The 20,137-nt window shown below is 34.2% G+C and overlaps 2 protein-coding genes across 4 annotated transcripts; both read left to right on the forward strand.

Annotated features, from left to right (window-relative positions):
• Positions 1–3,091: 3,091 nt before the first annotated feature.
• Positions 3,092–12,307, forward strand: LOC104761165 (cleavage and polyadenylation specificity factor subunit 1). Of its 3 annotated transcripts, none has more exons than XM_087499071.1 (26): positions 3,092–3,551; positions 3,646–3,792; positions 4,141–4,294; positions 4,406–4,541; positions 4,643–4,788; positions 5,080–5,175; positions 5,324–5,376; positions 5,555–5,686; positions 5,793–5,844; positions 5,939–6,058; positions 6,148–6,279; positions 6,590–6,718; positions 6,943–7,020; positions 7,417–7,557; positions 7,645–7,739; positions 7,953–8,149; positions 8,258–9,024; positions 9,165–9,245; positions 9,343–9,408; positions 9,528–9,605; positions 10,014–10,244; positions 10,441–10,572; positions 10,668–10,844; positions 10,984–11,169; positions 11,400–11,758; positions 11,925–12,307. In XM_087499071.1, exons 1-26 carry the CDS (start codon positions 3,217–3,219, stop codon positions 12,037–12,039), a joined length of 4,335 nt encoding a protein of 1,444 aa, XP_087355197.1. In that variant the 5' UTR covers positions 3,092–3,216; the 3' UTR covers positions 12,040–12,307. The 3 variants fall into 3 exon arrangements, with proteins under 3 accessions (XP_087355197.1, XP_087355198.1, XP_087355199.1); XM_087499072.1 differs by having other exon boundaries at positions 3,102–3,551; positions 6,609–6,718; XM_087499073.1 differs by lacking the exons at positions 3,092–3,551; positions 3,646–3,792; positions 4,141–4,294; ... (6 more) ...; positions 5,939–6,058; positions 6,148–6,279 and adding an exon at positions 6,389–6,468.
• A 4,653-nt stretch (positions 12,308–16,960) lies between these two features.
• Positions 16,961–18,964, forward strand: LOC104761167 (protein PSK SIMULATOR 1). Its single transcript, XM_010484201.3, has 2 exons — positions 16,961–17,662; positions 17,760–18,964. Exons 1-2 carry the CDS (start codon positions 17,193–17,195, stop codon positions 18,727–18,729), a joined length of 1,440 nt encoding a protein of 479 aa, XP_010482503.2. The 5' UTR covers positions 16,961–17,192; the 3' UTR covers positions 18,730–18,964.
• Positions 18,965–20,137: the final 1,173 nt, after the last annotated feature.

Genomic DNA, 20,137 nt, shown 5'->3' on the forward strand with positions numbered 1-20,137 from the left:
CAAAACAAAATCGGCTACATTGAATAAATTGACTTGAATTATGTCATCAACCTAACATATGGTAAAAAAAATCGATTATAACAATTAAAAAGCTGCAAGCCTTATCTAAAGATTCGTCAATGCTAAAGCTATAAGAATTTTGATATTTTTTGAAATCGTTATGTAGAATAATGGACTCATTTTAATGTACAATCTATGTTTATTTATTTAAACAATATTATTGTCTTAAACAATATTAATCTAAAATCATTAAGGTTAATTATGTCATCATCAAAAACGGGTCGGTTAATTTTTATTTGTTACAACCTGAAATCATTAAGATTAATTATTTAAACAAATCACTTTGAAATCGGAAATTGCATCCATTATCATTGTGTTGCAACATAGAAAAAATAAATTAAGATATCAAAAAATCTTGTTCATTGATTTTTATTAATTGCACTTTTCTAATCCTCAAAAAATATATTAATTTGGCTTCTTTAGTTATGCATTTTTGCATAACCACAATCACAAGAGTGTTTATTATAATATTTGCACAAATGCTATTGTTCTCGTGAACACTGAACTACATACGCACAAGTTCCTCCCATGATAATGAATTATTAATTTATTTTATGATTAAAGTATATGAATTCAATATATATTCATATCTATTGAAGTTTATTGTAACTACAATACATAAGACTATAATTTTTTAAGATATTTTAGAATTATTTAACTTAAAAAGTAACTCTATAAGGTACCATAGACATATGATTTGTTTCAAACCATCTAATGAGATATCCAACACTATATGCATAACCGCATGACAATTCCAAGATAATTGGTTCAATAAAATCTTTGTGACAAGTAAGATACATAGTGTTGTTTTCTTATATGTTGCTTTTATTTGCTACAAAAATTAACCTTTGCAAATGATCAATTGAAATTCTATAAAAAAAAAAAAAAATGAACTGCAAAATTACTCAAAAATATCATCATTGAAAGAGAAATCTTGATGTAAATACATTGTTAATAAAAAAATTTAAATGCTTAAAGGCGAGTAGTTAGTAGAAGAAGCAAGTTCTTTTGAAATTAATAAGGAGAATAATTCTTAAAATATAATTTGCTTCTACAATTTTAGTTTCATATATATATTTATTGGTCAGTGATGATTAAAAACCAATTAAAAAGACGAGTTGACCCCATGAATAAGGGTGTGAGTTATGAATATTTTGTTTGTTCATACTTCATTGCATGTGTTAGTTTCTCAACAAAGAGAGATGGTACAAAACCCTAGTTTGGGGGGGATTGAATTGATGATGATAACTCCATTCATAAAGAATTTTATTATCTTTTTGAAAACTAATTATTTCAGAAGAATACAATATTTAATTTGTTTGAAGTAAATTACAGTTTTATATTGTTTGTTTGTTGTATTTGTATCATTATTTTGTGAAAATATTTTAAATAGTAACTATAATATTGTAATTGTGAGCAAATAAAAATTATCATTGTATCAACCACATAAATTCAGTTTTACCAATCCGCTATGCGAAACATTAAAACACACATTTTTTTCTTCATAGATTGAGTAATGTATCTTCGTTTAAAAAAAAAAAAAATCACAACATATGTAGAAACAATTCTACATATTTATTTATCATATGTATTATATGATAATTCAAAACAATTTGTAAATGAAATAAAAGAAAGATGATAGGAGAATCATAATTTAAAATCTTAACAAAATCTTTCAAACATAGTTAATAAAATTAATCATATTGTTGATACTTAGATATAAAATCTTACTTTTAAAAATTCTGATTGGTTTACAATTTTTTGAAACTAATTAGCAATCTTGGTTCATAATTAATTAGAGAGAGAAAATAAGATGTTTTTGGAAATTAATAATTATTTAAAATATTTTATAAGTCTAATATTAAAATGATTTTTTTACTTTTACCGAAAAAATTAAATAATGTGATTGGTGTTTATAGCCTTCTTTTTTTTTTTTCTTATTTCCTTTTTGTGCTTTGCCGTCGTTGTGATTTACTTGTATTTGACAAGAAACAAAGAGGCCGATCCTGCTCCTTCATAATTGGTGATTATATATACGTTAATTTGACAATGTCTATCTAAGATACTTTTTATTGTTTTCTAATAAACATAATGTAATCTATGTATATAGTTTCGTTTTCTGTTTTTTTTTCTCATCAATATATAGTTTGTTCCATTATTTTGTTTCATAAATAAAAAATAGTTATTTTGGCCTTTAAAGTTTATATAGCCTTCCTTATACAATAGTAAGTATTGGGGTGGTGGATGGCTTCGTCTAATTTTGTTGAAACGATGAGTGACTTAAATAAACCTCTCTAACGACTAATGTCGAAGTCAACATGTATATTGAAAACATCAAATCGATCGACAAAAAACCTAAGATGTGGTTTACGTGACATTATCAGTTCAGTTTCCTAAACCTTATTTGAGTTTTGGAGGATTAACCAAGGTAAAAAGTTAATTTAAGTCATAGTTTAAATTAGTTTCCAAAATTATACTTAAAATAAATCTAAAAAAAAGTTAGTATACATTGATATTATTACAATTGCCCTTTTTTTTTTTGAAAAAGGTAGATAAATATTATTATAAGAAAATTATTTGTATACAACACATATATTGGCCATTTTAAATGTTAAGAAAATAAGTATTGTTCCATATTTTATCATATTTTGTTTAAAATACTAATGCGGACTAATAAAAAAATATTATACAAAATTTTCAATGTAAGAAAACAAAAATAAAAACCAAAACAAAATCACTAGTGTGATGGACTATTAAAATTATCACAAATAAAAATCAACACCAACCAATTTATTTTCATAAGTAATTTTAAATTTAACACCATTAATAAAAACACAATACAAAGCTAAAATAAAATAATACAATACGAAAAAGCTAAAGATCGAAAAAAAAAACATAATACAATAAAGATTGAAAACACAATACAAAGCTAAAATATATTAAAACACAATAAAATTAAAAACTGTTTCCCAATTTCTTAAAAAAAAAAAAAAAAAAAATCCTAAAATTAAAACCCGTGGGTTTAAGGATTGAACTTTAATGTAATGTTCATAAAATTAAAATCCAAAAAAACCTAATTGCTCAGTCTCTCTCTCTCTCTCTCTCTCTAGTTCAAATTCAATTCGAATTCTCTCATCTGTGAATCCGGTAGAGAAGATGAGTTTCGCGGCCTACAAGATGATGCATTGGCCGACCGGCGTCGAGAACTGTGCTTCCGGCTATATCACCCACTCTCTCTCCGATTCAACGCTACAGATTCCGATTGTTTCCGGCGATGATGATCTCGAAGCCGAGTGGTCTAATCCTAAGCGAGGTATCGCTCCATTGCCCAACGTCATTATAACCGCCGCAAATATCCTCGAGGTGTACGTGGTTAGGGCTCAAGAGGAAGGAAATACTCAGGAGCTGAGGAACCCGAAGCTTGTTGTTAAGCGTGGTGGAGTTATGGATGGTCTCGCTGGTGTTTCTCTCGAGCTTGTGTGCCATTATAGGTACGCGTTTATAGACAAATATGACATTCTAAGTTACTTCAATCTGGGACTTTTAAGTTCAAAGTGACGATGCGGTCTGTATTGGATTGTATAGGTTGCACGGTAATGTTGAGTCAATTGCGGTTCTACCTATGGGAGGTGGGAGTTCTTATAAAGGGAGAGATTCGATTGTATTGACATTTCGTGATGCCAAAATCTCGGTTCTTGAGTTTGATGATTCAATTCACAGCCTTAGAATGACGTAAGTGTGTTCTTCTTTCGCTGGTTTTGGTCGATAACCAAATGAATTCAGCTTTATTTTCAGCTCTGTCTCCTCTCAATTGCTTTTGCTTGCTTGATTGCATCCGGACTGTTTTCTTTTGACCTATATACTAGATGTTCTGTGTCCAACTGTTGTGGATAATTCTCAAATTTTGGTCTTATACTGAAGCATGGTTATTGTTTCAAGTTATGCAAGTTATGTCGACTCATATACTGAAGCATTCTTATTGTCTTTGTCTGATTGTTTCTTCTAGTTATCAAAGTTATGTAGATTTGCCTCCCATACTTGACTTTAACAAATACTAATGAATCTGTGGTTCCTTTTCAGTTCGATGCATTGTTTTGAGGGTCCAGATTGGCTTCATCTTAAAAGAGGTAGAGAGTCTTTTCCAAGAGGCCCCTTGGTAAAAGTAGATCCCCAAGGCAGGTGTGGTGGCGTTCTTGTTTATGGTTTGCAGATGATCATACTCAAGGCTTCTCAGGTTTATTTTTTTGGCATCCTTGATCAGCTTCAGTTTAATTTTTTACTTCATCTGCTACAAGTTTCCAACCTTCTATCTCTTCTTTTATTAGCTTTATGCCTTGTGTTTCAGGTTGGCTCTGGACTAGTTGGAGATGATGATGCGTTCAGTTCTGGAGGGACAGTCTCTGCTCGAGTTGAGTCATCTTACATAATCAACTTGCGTGATCTGGAAATGAAACACGTCAAAGATTTTGTTTTTCTACATGGTAGGTTTAGCAAGCAAGGTTTTCCCAGTATGTATTATGTGACAAAAAAAACGGTGCTTCCTCTTATAATTATGTGTTTTTGCATCTTGTTTTTTGTTCAGGTTATATTGAGCCTGTAATTGTCATCCTTCAGGAAGAAGAGCATACTTGGGCTGGGCGAGTTTCATGGAAGCACCATACTTGCATGCTTTCTGCCCTTAGTATCAACACAACATTAAAACAACACCCAGTCATCTGGTCAGCTATTGTACGTTCTTAGCTTCCTCTTTTTATCTCAAAATAAATTTCTTCCCAAGAATTCAAATGAAAGTCATATTAAAGGTTATCGTATATTCAATGTTGTTACATGACTAGGCTGTGCAATCAGCTGTCTTTTCTTCTCTGTTCTTTGTTTAGAATTCTCAAAGGGTTGGCTAATCTTTCGTTAGGAAATAACAAGCTATTTTATGCATACTGGAAAGATGATCCTTCTGAAAAAGCCCTTCGGCAGACTTTAGTACCTGATCATGCTTATTCCTATTCTTTTGGTATTTTCCAGAATTTGCCCCATGATGCCTACAAACTACTTGCAGTACCATCTCCGATTGGAGGTGTTCTTGTGTTGTGCGCAAATACAATCCATTATCATAGTCAGGTAGGTCTATATTTCTTAGCTTTTGGTTGTTTATTGTTTGAAATTCAACAAATTCCAGCAACTCCACCACGTTTGATATTTCTTTTATTGAAGATAAAGTTCTATATTACTTACACATCTGAGATACCATTTGTTTTTTTTTTTGTAGTCAGACTCCTGTGCTCTGGCACTGAACAATTATGCCTCCTCAGCTGATAGCAGGTACAGTTTTATCGCACACTCTCCACTCTTCCAAAACATGTTTTTCTTATTGATATAATCTTGGTACCTCAATCTTAGTTTAGAATTCAATAGCTTAGAATCAACTTTTAACAATTGTAAAGATCTGTTTATACTGTTAACCATATTTCTTTCTCTTTGTGTGTCTGATTTCTTTCAGTCAAGAACTGCCTACATCGAATTTCAGTGTGGAACTCGATGCTGCCCATGGAACCTGGATTTCAAACGATGTGGCCCTATTGTCAACAAAATCTGGGGAATTGTTACTGCTGACTCTTATATATGATGGGCGGTAATATTTTGATCTTCTTTAAATAACTCTGCTGACGCTTGTAAATTTTGCTGCAACTTATTTTGTTCATAATTTGTGAAACTGACTACTACTTTATTTCTTGAAGTGCTGTACAGAGACTTGAACTTTCCAAATCAAAAGCCTCTGTGCTTGCTTCGGTTAGTCAATATGTTCTTGCAGCATATTTGTGCTTCAGTTTGGGATTCAGTTCGATTAGAGATTCCCTACGATAATATACGAAATTTCTTGCAGGACATTACTAGTGTTGGAAATTCCCTTTTCTTTTTAGGTAGCCGGTTGGGAGACAGTTTACTGGTGCAATTTTCCTGTAGATCTGGGCCTGCAGCATCATTACCTGGGTTGAGAGATGAGGTGATAGTTCAATCTTTCGTAGGCTCGTCAAAGTAACTTCTTTTTTCTAATGTTCAATCAGAACCTGAAAATTTCCTTAATTTATGCAGGATGAAGACATTGAAGGTGAGGGTCATCATGCAAAACGCTTGCGGATATCTTCTGATACTTTCCAAGATACAATTGGAAATGAGGAGCTATCACTGTTTGGGTCAACTCCAAATACCTCCGATTCAGCACAGGTAGCAAGTTCTGCCTTGGTTAGAGTTTTGTAGAATTTTCTGTTGAGGTTCATATTCTTCTCTATCATTAGATGACAATACTATATGAATTGGGGTTCTTTTGCAGAAGTCTCCAAATATATATCTGTGTGTGCTATCAGTAGCAAACACTCAATCTAAAAATCTCATGTTGAACGGACAATGACTTAGGTAGTTTATTACTGAAGAAAGAGTTTGCCTTTGTGCAGCATGTATTATATCAATAAGAGTTAGATACCCTATGTTCTTCTTTCCATGTAGTTTCTCATCTTTTCTTTTCCAATAAATGCAGAAATCGTTTTCATTTGCAGTGAGAGATTCACTAGTTAATGTTGGTCCAGTGAAAGATTTTGCTTATGGCTTAAGGATTAATGCTGATGCGAATGCCACTGGGGTTTCCAAACACAGCAACTATGAATTGGTGAGCCGGTTGTTTAGAAGTTCTTATATTATACTAGCCTTGGAAATGTTTTAGTTTAAAGTATGACTTGCTTAGGGTTGTAATTTAGTGATATCGATTTTTGAAGTATTCTTTTACTTAACAATGAAATATTTTATTCCACAACTATTAGTGTTTACATGCTTGCCTCGTGTTTCTCTAAGAACTGTAAACGCCAAGCTAAATATCTGTATTTTGGCGTTTAGGTGTGCTGCTCTGGTCATGGGAAGAATGGTGCTTTATGTGTTCTTCGGCAGTCAATTAGACCGGAAATGATTACTGAGGTATGCCTATATCTCAAATTGTTTCTGGTATATGAGAAGAATGGGAATTTTCCATTTGTTAATCTTTTAGTTTAAAAACCCTTACTCCCGTTACTGTGGCATAGACCATTTCATGTAAATAGCATTAGTTTGTAGTGAGCTCTGAAGGGAAGGCATTATTAGGACAGTCTCGTGGGGTTATATTTTTCACAATTACATCCACCGCTGGAGTATTTATCTGTTTAGTAGTGATATAGAAAAGAAAAGTAAAATTATTTTGTGAAAAGTACAAGTTAGAACTTAGGGGACCTCACTGTAGGAAAATGGGGATGTATCCGATCTTACTTAGTAATGCTCTGTATGTGACCTAGTCTCTTCAATCCTAAGCACTCTGTTCCGCATGTTGTTGTGGGGTAGGTTGAACTTCCAGGCTGCAAAGGAATATGGACAGTTTATCATAAGAGCTCCCGTGGTCACAATGTCGATTCTTCTAAAATGGCTGCTGATGAAGATGAATATCATGCCTATTTGATTATAAGTTTGGAGGCTCGCACGATGGTATATTTTGCTTCTGTACTTTGGTCGTATTTCATTAGATCCGTCTATTGTCCATAGAAATAATACCTTCAATGTTTGGCTTTTCAGGTACTTGAAACTGCTGACCTTCTCACAGAAGTCACTGAGAGTGTTGACTATTATGTTCAGGGAAGAACAATTGCTGCTGGAAATCTATTCGGAAGGTAATTAGCTGCCTTATTATGTTTTTTGCTGCATCTTTTGCGATATGTTTGTTAGAGAAGCCTTTTTTTCCTTTACAATTATCTATTTTTATTATTATTCCCGATGTCTAGTAAGCTCTATCCATGGCTTTTCAGTCATCGAGTTGTTTTTACTTTATGCAGCTGTAAGAGATACTAAATAGTGTAATATTAATTTCCATCTTTCCTTTTCAGACGTCGAGTAATCCAGGTGTTTGAGCATGGTGCCCGTATCCTGGATGGTTCTTTTATGAATCAAGAATTAAGCTTTGGAGCTCCCAATTCAGAATCAAATTCCGGTTCTGAAAGTTCCACTGTGTCATCTGTTTCAATCGCTGACCCATATGTTTTACTTAGAATGACAGATGACAGTATTCGTCTGCTTGTTGGAGGTATGTTATGGAAAGATGAATATCGTATTGCAATTGACGATCGTTTATTAACTTGAGTATCTTGAAACATTTTACTCAAGCAGTCTATTATGAAACTTTAAATTACAGATCCTTCGACTTGCACAGTTTCCATAAGTAGTCCATCTGTACTTGAAGGCTCTAAACGGAAGATATCAGCCTGTACTTTGTACCATGATAAAGGACCAGAACCATGGCTAAGGAAAGCTAGCACTGATGCATGGCTTTCGTCAGGCGTTGGAGAGGTTGATAGTGCTGATGGTGGACCTCAAGATCAGGGTGACATATACTGTGTTCTCTGTTACGAAAGTGGTTCCCTTGAGATATTTGATGTGCCTAGTTTTAATTGTGTGTTCTCAGTTGATAAATTTGCGTCTGGAAGACGCCACCTCTCTGATATGCCTATTCATGAGTTAGAGTATGAACTCAACAAAAGCTCCGAGAATAATGCTTCGTCAAGGAATGAAGAGATAAAGGATACAAAGGTCGTTGAGTTAGCTATGCAAAGATGGTCTGGGCATCATACACGCCCATTTCTCTTTGCAGTATTGGCTGATGGCACAATTCTTTGTTACCATGCGTACCTATTTGAGGGTGTTGATAGTATCAAAGCAGAGAATAGTTTATCTTCGGAAAATCCTGCTGCTTTAAATTCCTCTGGTAGTTCTAAGCTTAGGAATCTTAAATTTCTACGCATCCCCTTGGACACGTCTACAAGAGAGGAGACTTCCGATGGAGTTGCATCCAAAAGAATTACCATGTTCAGTAATATTAGTGGTCACCAGGGTTTTTTTCTTTCTGGCTCAAGGCCAGGGTGGTGTATGTTGTTCCGAGAGCGACTTCGGTTTCATTCACAGGTATGATACTCTCACCTAGAGAGGATTTTTGTATTCTTGTGTCTTCAAGAACTGAAGCAATGATTACTATCATTTTAATCTGTTAATTTTTTTTGGTTTTTCTGAATCAAGTTCCTCATTTCATGCTATAAATTTTTCAGCTGTGCGATGGATCAATTGCGGCCTTTACTGTTCTTCACAATGTGAATTGCAATCACGGGTTCATATATGTCACATCACAGGTTTAATAATGTGTCTACACCACATTTCTATTCTTATTATTGTGGCATCTAGACTATCAATTCCTTTGATAAGATAATTCATATTCACTTGTATCAGGGAGTTTTGAAGATTTGCCAATTACCGTCAGTGTCAATCTACGATAATTATTGGCCAGTGCAGAAGGTAAATTCTAGTTTTTAAAAAATCATCTTTGCATACCGTTGTTGCATGTTGATTAGATGGGAAATAATAAGTGTATAAGGACTGATCACATTGATTGCCTGATATTTTTTGTTGTCTAGATTCCTCTGAAGGCCACGCCTCACCAAGTTACCTACTACGCGGAGAAGAACTTGTACCCGCTGATAGTATCATATCTGGTGAGCGTGTTAGCATGATAATATATTCTAAATTGTTTTACCTGATCCGCGTCTCTTTGGTTTCCTTCAATGAATTTGGAACTCTTTTGTGGTTGAGATGGCTGTTCCAGCTCCCCGTTTTTCCTTTTTAAGCTATCTTGATTTTTTCTTTATTCATATTTTGAAATTTACCCTTTGCAAATTAAATAACTGGATGCCTCTCTGAATTTCTTTCGTGAATATTAAAGAAATTGGTTGACTTTCTTGGCTGCAGTAATATTAGTAGATCATACTTTTCTTTTTGTTGAGAAAAAAGCAAGTTGTGTGCCAATTATGTATTGCCCGTCTATTTATTTGACCAGCATTGTTTGATATTAATTTTTCTATCTTATTAACACAAGCAATGTCATTTCTATCTCCTTTTTGAAGGTCAGCAAGCCATTAAATCAAGTTCTTTCTTCACTAGTTGATCAAGAAGCTGGTCAGCAGATTGACAACCACAATCTCAGTTCAGATGATCTCCAACGGACATACACCGTGGAGGAATTTGAAATCCGAATTTTGGAACCAGAAAGATCTGGTGGCCCCTGGGAAACTAAAGCCACTATCCCAATGCAGAGCTCAGAACATGCACTGACTGTTCGAGTTGTCACACTTCTTGTGAGTTAGCTACTAACCCGCCTAATGTCATATAATTATTCTCTGCCTCCATGAAGAATGTTGAGCTTCTCTATCTTTATGACATGATAATCAAAAGAATATTGCTGTGATCAGATCTAGGGATCAAATCTATCAAATCTCTTTGTTTTAATTGTAATAACTGAGCCACATTCTCCTACTCCATGCGGTGTTTCAGAATGCAAGCACAGGGGAGAATGAAACACTTCTTGCTGTTGGAACTGCCTATGTCCAAGGGGAGGATGTTGCTGCAAGGGGACGTGTGCTTCTTTTCTCTTTTGGGAAAAGTGGCGATACTTCCCAAAACGTGGTATGTTATGTTGGGCCTACAATCTGGTGAATCTTTTTATTGGCTTTCATTTTCGTCTTGGATGTTGGATTTATTGTGAAGCCACTTTTCTGTAGGTTACCGAAGTCTACTCAAAGGAGCTAAAAGGTGCTATATCAGCTGTAGCCTCCATTCAGGGTCATCTTCTAATATCATCTGGTCCTAAAATCAACTTGCACAAATGGAATGGCACCGACTTAAATAGTGTTGCCTTCTATGATGCTCCGCCGCTCTACGTAGTCAGCATGAATGTTGTACGTTTTACTTCCTTGGCCAGTTGGCCTAGTGCTGTGTTGCCTTTTTGAGCTTACTTCACTAAACTGACCTGACTTGGCTCTGAGGATCAGTTTTCTTCTGTGTAATCTGAGTTTGGTAATTTTCTTTTACTTGCAGGTAAAGAATTTCATCCTTCTTGGTGATGTTCACCAAAGCATATACTTTCTTAGCTGGAAGGAACAAGGTTCCCAACTTACCTTACTAGCCAAAGATTTTGGATCCCTCGATTGTTTTGCTACAGAGTTCTTGATTGATGGAAGTACGCTTAGCCTGGCTGTCTCTGATGAACAAAAGAATGTCCAGGTTAGCATCTCTCTCTCTTATTAGTGTGTATGTGATGGTATCAGGCCTTACTTATATGTACCGATCCCCAACATCTATTCGATATTCGACCTGATATCAAGGTTAGCAAGTTATTATCTCTCTTATCGCCTCTAGTGTGCACATGATGAGATCAGGCCTTACTTATGTACGTGATGTGATATTGTGAAGTAACCCAACTCGTAAATTGACTTTGTACTGATCCCCTACAGATATTCTATTTTGCACCAAAGATGGCCGAGAGCTGGAAGGGTCAGAAACTTCTTTCAAGGGCTGAATTTCACGTTGGTGCCCATGTGACAAAGTTCCTACGTCTGCAGATGGTTTCTTCTGGCGCGGATAAAACAAATCGCTATGCTTCGTTATTTGGTACTCTAGACGGCAGTTTTGGTTGCATTGCTCCACTCGATGAGATCACATTCCGGAGGTTACAGTCTCTCCAGAAAAAGCTCGTGGATGCTGTTCCTCATGTTGCGGGTCTGAACCCACGCTCTTTCCGTCAGTTCCGCTCAAGTGGGAAGGCTCGACGATCTGGGCCTGACAACATAATCGACTGCGAGTTACTATGCCAGTAAGATTTCTTCGCATTCTATATGTTCAACCAGTAGTAATAGCCGTACGACAAATGGACCTCAAAGTAGAGAGAGAGAGAGAGAGCACATAGGATAATACTCGAAAAATCACACCATAGAACAATCATAGACGCATATTCTTATGGTTCGGAATTTTTTTTGCAGTTACGAGACTCTTCCACTGGAGGAACAGCTTCAACTTGCTCAGCAGGTTGGGACAAACCGATCTCTGATTCTAGACAATTTAGTTGAGCTCTCTGTCGGAACCAGCTTCTTGTGAAAGATGAAAGCAAAAGGCAGATCGTAATACGTTGTTCATCCATGGACCGACAAAGAAAGAACAATGGCAGAGTTGCTTATGTTGTAAAAATTCTGTAACTGTAACACAATCATAAACTTTGATGTTTTGTGACATTTAGACTATGTTCAGATACTCTCCACTTTAAAATGTTTGTTTCATGTCTGCTTTGAATACTCAGTTTACGTGAGATCTGGACAGTTAATTACGCTACTCTTGTTTAATTTTGAGTATTTTATAATTTTTCAAATGGATTTTTTCTTTTTTTTTTTAACAAGAAAGGAATTTGAATGGTAATTTATAACTTGCGATTGGGATAGTGAAAATGAAGTTAACTATAAAATGTTGTACAAATCAAAAGGGCAGGCTTGATAAGGGAGTGATAATTGTGTCCATCACACAAAGAGCATACACGTGCACACATACTCACCACTCCACACTCAAAATGGTACTTAAGAAAAGAAAAAAAGTAACCTAGAAAAGTTGTAGTTAAAAAAATAAAAACGAAACACAATCATAGTAACATGTTGTCTCTTTCCACCACCAATCTTGTTTTCACTTTGGAATGTCTACCAAAGTAACATCATTTTACTTACATAAACCTTTTTTTGTTCCTTTTTACTACTCCCTTTTCTCTTCCAAGAATCTCTCTATTCGGTTGTTGAAATTTGATTTGGAGAAATTATGGATCAATCCTTAAAAAGCCTACTCCACCGCCACCGATGGGAATATTGTAAACTCGGCACGTTTTAAGATACTCCACACCCCAAAATTGGATAGTGATATCAAAATGCCAAACAGTTGTTTATAGAAAATCTTTTGCCAACCTATAGTTGGTATTTTGATATCTATATCTTTGTTTTGCATTAGAATTTAGAATTGTATATATTTATTTTCATCTCATAAAAGTTGATCGTTTCTTCATAGGATATCGAAATAAACAACAAAAAATTACTTAAAAATATGCAAAACTAGTAAAAGTTAAGGAAGAAGATATAATTGGAGTGAGAAGGAGAATGTTGGTGATATGGTTAGCAGCGTGACTGCGTATAGTACTATTGCAAGTCAGCGATTTTCTCCTTTTGCCTCCTTTCTCTTACATCATTTTTATGATTGGATTCAAATCCACCTTTCTTACTTCTTCTTTTCTTTTCTTTTTCTGACGTTATTTTACTTCTTATTCTCTCATATATTTTCTTTATTGTATTTCTATTTTTTTTTTTTGTGCAAACCTTTATTGTATTTCTATATGTTACAAGAAACACGACTAAATCAATAAGAAACAATTATTGTTGTGGTAATGCGTAAATCTATTTTTAAAATAAGGAATATAGCATATTAGGTTAAACATAGAAGATCCATATATATACATAAAAGAATCCATTTAATATGGCGTTGAACCATAAACAATTCTCAACTAAAAGAACTATATGTAATTTGGTTGAGTATAAAAATATTTGACTAACGAAATACATTGTATTTGTATGTTTCTCTATTTGCGTTGACTTAGTAATTATTGGCAAATCTAAAGTAGTGCTAATTTTTTTTAGACTCGGCACTCGGATTCCGTTTGATTTTGCATCCCAAATTCATCCATTAGAAATTTTAAAATCGTCTCAAAATTTATCCATTAGAAATTTAAAATTGTGTCTGCCGTCAAATTGGCAGACACAATTTTAATAATTTTTGTTTGAAGAATTGTTGAGATTGCCACACAGCAAAGATTGTTATGATATATTTCGTAACTAGTTCCGTTTGACGTCCCATATACCTTTTTGGAGCCATATCTCGCAAAATTGTGTCTGGCTTTTCCAGCCTTCTCATGCTATATCACAAAGTAAACACAAAATATAGAGATCATGAAGACCTTCCCATTCTATTATGTGAATGACGTATATATATTGTTTTGAGTTAATGCATATGATTGGACATAGGCATGGGCATTTGGTTAACCATTCGGTTTCGGTTCGGTTGTATTCGGTTTCGGTTATTTTGGATATAGTAATATAGTAACCATTTGGATATTTTTGAAATTTCGGTTCAGTTCGGTTCGGTTTCTTTCAGTTCGGTTTCGGTTTGGTTATTTAAATAAATAACCATAACTAACATAAATTATATTAACATTAACCAAATAAACCAAATATAACCAAAACTAACCGAATATAACCAAAATTAACCAAATATACAATAACAAAAATACAAAAAAGGGAAAAATATTGATTCAATTTTACAAAATAGTATTTAACTTTGTAAATTCAAAATAATAACATTTACATATATTGATTATTTAAAATATTTAATTGTTTTGAATCTAGAAATAATTTATATTTTAAGTTTATTTTATAGTTTGCATAATATTAAGTATATAATATTTGATATTTTCTAGGTTTTCGGATATTTCAGTTAACCATTTAATTGTCGGTTCGGTTCGGTTCGGTTTCGGTTAGTTTGGATATAGATTTTTACTAACCATTCGGGTATTTGAAAAATTTCGGTTCGGTTCGGTTTGGTTTTTTTCGGTTCGGTTTTGGTCGGTTATTTGGTTATCGGTTATTTTGCCCAGCCCTAATTAGACAAATATAATTCATTACTTTATTAGTTTCTACTAGAAAAATAGTATTACTAACATTTTTCAATTTATTCAAATTTTATGCATGTGAAGACTAGAAAGTGAATGCGTGTACGTATAGAGTAGAGCGTTATCCAATGCCACAAAATAATTTTAATTATATTTTGTGAAATCGTTGTGTAGAGTAATGGACTCATTTTCATGTGAAATCTATGTTTATTTATATGGTCCATAATATCGTATGTAAGATTTGCGGCGTGGGAAGACTGTTTTGGATGAAACACGTTTTAAGTAAGACATCAAATTGTTCTTTCTTTCTTCTTGTAAAATTACAGTTATATAGTATAATATATAATGGCAGACAAAATTACTTTAGATGATCAAAGAATGGTTAAGGCTTTTACTATAAAATCGTGAATCGGGTCAAAAGCAAACAAAAATGCTACCGTTTAGGGATGTGCGTCCTCAAATCTCATAACCCAATCTCTATCACGAAGCTTCCTTGTCATTCAACACTGCAATTTCAAAGTATGAAAGTATTCAGTTGACCATTTATGTACATTTGCAAGATTGATTAAGCAAGTGGGATGTCTAAAGATATGCATGTTTATAATAAATACACACAGTTTAATGTAAAATGTAGTTTGTGTATTGGGGGCTTTCATGCTAATTTGACGGGATGTCTCTTTCTCCAATCACTACAAATCCCGGTGCATCAGCAGGATTAATACAATGTTATTTCATTTTTGTTATTAATAATAACTTCATACAAATATTAGAAACAACCCCCAAAACAAAAAGTTCGACTAGTTTGTAAAGTTTTCTTTTTTTTTTTGCTCTAGATTTTCCTTTATTTTCTAATATTTGCATGAAAGTTTCATTACCGACAAAATATTATTAATTCACGAGTGGTTCCGTTCCATTAGTGTAACTTGCTGCTTGTAGTGTAAACTACAAGACTGACGAATTGAAACTATGAAATTGTCTATGGTTCTTAATTAATTTAGATCATGATGCATGCATTCTGGTTTGAAAGATATATAGAATATGGATTCATGAAGAGACATAAATGTTGATTGAGACAATTATTAAAGTATGAACATGCATGCATCTACATATAGTTTGTCCTGCAAACACATGTTTATATGACGATGTTTATAGGCAAATTTTTAGATAAAATCTTCACACAACATGAGAAAATTTATTGTAAGTTTCATCTTTTTTTAAGGGCCCTCTTTTTTAACATATAGTAAACAAAATTTCTATAATAGATTTTGAGTTCAGAATCATAATATTCTTGTAAGAAGAGTAATATATATCATCTTTAATACTATATATATAGCTTTGTAGTTTGTCTGTCGAAGCTGAAATCAACATTACAGAGAAGAAAAGATGAAAATGGACATAAAAAACACATCTAGTAAATTATCGTAACAAAAACAAATTAAAAGAAAAACTCAACAACAAGTTCCAAAAATTCAGTTTTAGTATTTTCTAGTATATTAGCTTCGATATATGATCTTACCAAAATTATCAATGTAAGTTCTTGGAAACAAAAAGATTGGTTTCTTTCGTTCGAAATATACATAAATATCCAAAATGAACAAGAAGAAACAAAAATAAAAAATAAAAGTATATAGAAAGAAAAAAATAACAACAAGAATAGTTTTGGATTTTATAAAAAAAAAAAAAAAAAAAAACATGAGAGAGAGAAAGGAATGGAGGCATGGGATTGTGCCTCTTCAATTAACGACAATACTTGTCTTCCTCACAAATGGTTGCCTTACCATTGGTTGGCATTCGCATGCATCCTTCAATCTTATTCTAATTATTATTGTCGTTAATATAGTATTTTAAACTATCTCATTATGATTATGGTCATGCCTTTGTTACGCCTTTATTTGCTCCTCATGTGCCGTATTGCTCTACCTCATTTTCGAACTCCCAAAACCTTAACTCATAGTCTTGATACATTAGTGTAATTGTCAAGTATTTTCTAGCTAGGACTGTATATGATCACAAATTTGATGTTTTCTTTTCACGTCAAAATTGTTTCTAGAATATTGATTTTTGGAGAATTTATACAAAACAATGTTACTATTTGTATTCTATCTTTTGGATAAAATTTTGACCAAATAATATTTACAAACCTCTGTAGAAAGAAACAAATCTGGTATAAAAATATTGGTCAGACTCACAAACAAGAAAATGTATGTGTACATATGGATAATGAAAAGAATAAGAATTGCTGAAGAGGACTCTAGTTGACAGACACATCTTCTATTACATTCCTCCCAATCATTTAAATAATGTAAACGAATAACAAAACGCATTATTTCCATAAATAATATATTCTTGATACCAAAAAATTTTAAAATCTAAAGTGTAATGATGGATTGAACACCCCACGAGCCATTCACACTTTCAACTTTATCATAGTCCCCTAGAAGAAAGAAACTATAGATTATAATCTCTCATTATCTCACACTCTCTGCATTTTACTACTTCTTCTTCAAATCAATCATTCCTATTGCTTAGTTGCTTTTGCTCCTAAAACCACCACAACATGGCTCTCGAAACTTTCCTAATAAAACTCAAAAACGCTATTTCATCCAAACCCTCTTCTCGGTCTCGACCCCTTCGATCATCTCCTCCGATCACAACTACCACCACCACTTCCTCCGTTGGAGTTTTATCGTTCGAGGTGGCACGTGTCATGACCAAAACCCTTCACCTCACTCACTCTCTCACCGACGCTAATCTCCTCAGTCTCCGAGACCACTCTCTCTCCTTAGAGGGTCTCACCAAAATCGTCACCGGAGATGAAACATTCCACCTCAGCCTCGTTTGTGCTGAGCTCGCAGATAGTCTCGCCCACGCAGCTAACTCTGTTTCAAGGCTGAGCCACCGCTGCACCACTTCAAGCCTCCGCTCATTCCACCGCTTATTCCATGAGTTCGCTGACATAGGTCGTGACCCTCATAACTGGGTCATGAGTTGTAAAGACACAGAAGCTAAGAACAAGAAAATCGAAAGGTAAATCAAATCTCTTAGCACTAAAACATACAAAAACAGAGCCAAAAAAACAGAGAGATTGATTGAGATTGTTTCTTTGTGTTGTTAATGGAAACAGATACGTGAGTGTGACGACAGCTTTGTATAGAGAGATGGAAGAGATGACGACATTAGAGAACTCTCTGAGAAAACAAAGTTTACAGATTGGGATCGAATTCACAGAAGAAGAAGACGACTACGAGAACAAGAAAGATGTGATGAAAGTGATTGATCTACAGAACAAGATTGAGAGACAGAAACAACATGTCAAGTATCTAAAAGATCGATCTCTCTGGAACAAAAGCTTCGACACGGTCGTGTTGATTCTCGCAAGATCGGTATTCACAGCACTCGCTAGACTCAAATCCGTCTTCTCGTCAGCCGCAGCCACTAGCTACATGGGTGGGACGGTCGTGTCTTCTCTCCCTCGTTCTCTCTCTTCTTCTTCTTCTTCTATGAACCTTGTTCACCCGAGCCCAAACGACGAGGAGAGAGACAAAACGGCGTCGTCCTCAGCGTTTCTTGAAGAAAGCTCAAGACTTTTGAAACCACCGGAGACAACTCTCGGCGGAGCTGGTGTGGCGCTTCACTACGCGAATCTGATCGTCGTGATGGAGAAGATGATAAAGCAACCTCAGCTTGTAGGTCTTGACGCGAGAGACGATCTGTATTCAATGTTGCCGGCTAGCGTGAGATCGTCGCTAAGGTCGAGGCTAAAAGGAGTTGGTTTCACGGCGACGGACGGTGGTTTAGCGACGGAGTGGAAGGCGGCATTAGGTCGGATCTTACGGTGGTTGTTACCGTTGGCGCAGAATATGATTAGGTGGCAGAGTGAGAGAAGCTTCGAGCAGCAACACATGGCGACATCTGCAAATAGCCAGAACAGAGTGATGTTAGTTCAGACGCTTGTGTTTGCAGATAAAGTTAAGACAGAAGCAGCCATAACAGAGCTTCTTGTTGGGTTGAACTACATCTGGAGATTTGAAAGAGAGATGACTGCAAAAGCTCTGTTCAATCTACAGTCTCCTCTTACTCATAATCACAGCTAATTTTACTGTAGAGTTTTGTCCTTTTTTGTTTTGGTCTTGTGTTTGGTGGGTTGGTTTTTATTATTTTTCTTGGGGTTTAGTTTGATAATACAAATTATGATAATGATAAAAAGTGATTTGGGTGGGGTTAATTTTCTTGACTCGAGAGAGAAAGCTATATATAAGAAAGATGATGTGATGAGTGTAAAACAATGTATATATTGGAATGAATTTGAGTGATTGTTTTCTTTCTAAACATGTTATATATATATATATGAGATTTTCATTTTTAGAGAGGGTTTAAACCATTTAACCAAGGCTTATATCGTAGTTGTTTGTATTAGTCTCTTGATTCAAACTCAAAAGTGTGTGTGTATGATTTGAAGATGATAAGAACAAATTGAATTATTGATCAATTTAATCAAACACATGTTTTAAACTATCTTAATTATATTTTAATTGTACCAATAATTTTCAATAAAAATTTATGGTGGATTCAAGTTGGGAAACCTTCGCTTTTTTTAAAATAGTAGTAAAATTCATATGCAAAAATTGTCCCTATATAGTATATAGAACCCTAAGTGGGTGTATTTAGTAGTTTATACTTACAGATTCCTCCAGGAAAGTTGTATCAATGCTTTACTCCGTTGGTTGGGAGGAGCCGAAATTAGAAAACAAATATACAATTTTTAGAAAAAGTTCAATATGAATATTGATGAAATGAATCTAGAGAATATAATTAGATGTCGAATATATTAAGTGCACCTAATATGCTTTAAATTTTTGATTTGACTTTACACTATTAAACTACTAATCAATAGTTAGATGGGTCCAGCTCATGCTAGAGATCAAGAATCAACTAAGTATTGTGTTTTCATAATACATTGATGATGGATTAGTTTTAGGGAAATTGAGCTGCACAGCCATAAATTTTGTTTCTAATATATAGTTAAGTGAAATTTGGTTTTCAAATCAGGTTATAAATATACTCACTACATTTGCTCCTTACTCTAGATCCGCCACTATTTCCAGCTACTGGTGTGGCGTTATCTCCCTCAATTCACTCTCCCATAACCCTTCCACTGAATGTCAGATGAGTGATGTTCTAAGTTTCTAACTTTGCCGCATTTCTTTGGTGAGTTGCATTTGACTGATAACTTATTTGCTTCTCAATGCTTTCTTGTGAGATCATTTACATACTTAAAGAGCCTCACTCTTGCCAGGGAAGAGTATTGTGTATCAAAATCACGTATGCTGTAGTAATTGTCACGTACTGTATGTTTCTTTCTTATGATTTTTTATTTTCAGTATTTGTTTTTTTTTCTCTTAATTTTGCAAGAACTTAAAAACATTGTTGTCTCTTTTAAAATTCGTCATGTTTTGTAATAGATTCTTCCTAGCATTTTATCACCATTTATGCTAATGTTCT

The sequence above is a fragment of the Camelina sativa genome, chromosome 18 (assembly GCF_030686135.1).
Source record: "Camelina sativa cultivar CO46 ecotype springtype chromosome 18, ASM3068613v1".
NCBI classification, from domain to species: Eukaryota; Viridiplantae; Streptophyta; class Magnoliopsida; order Brassicales; family Brassicaceae; genus Camelina; species Camelina sativa.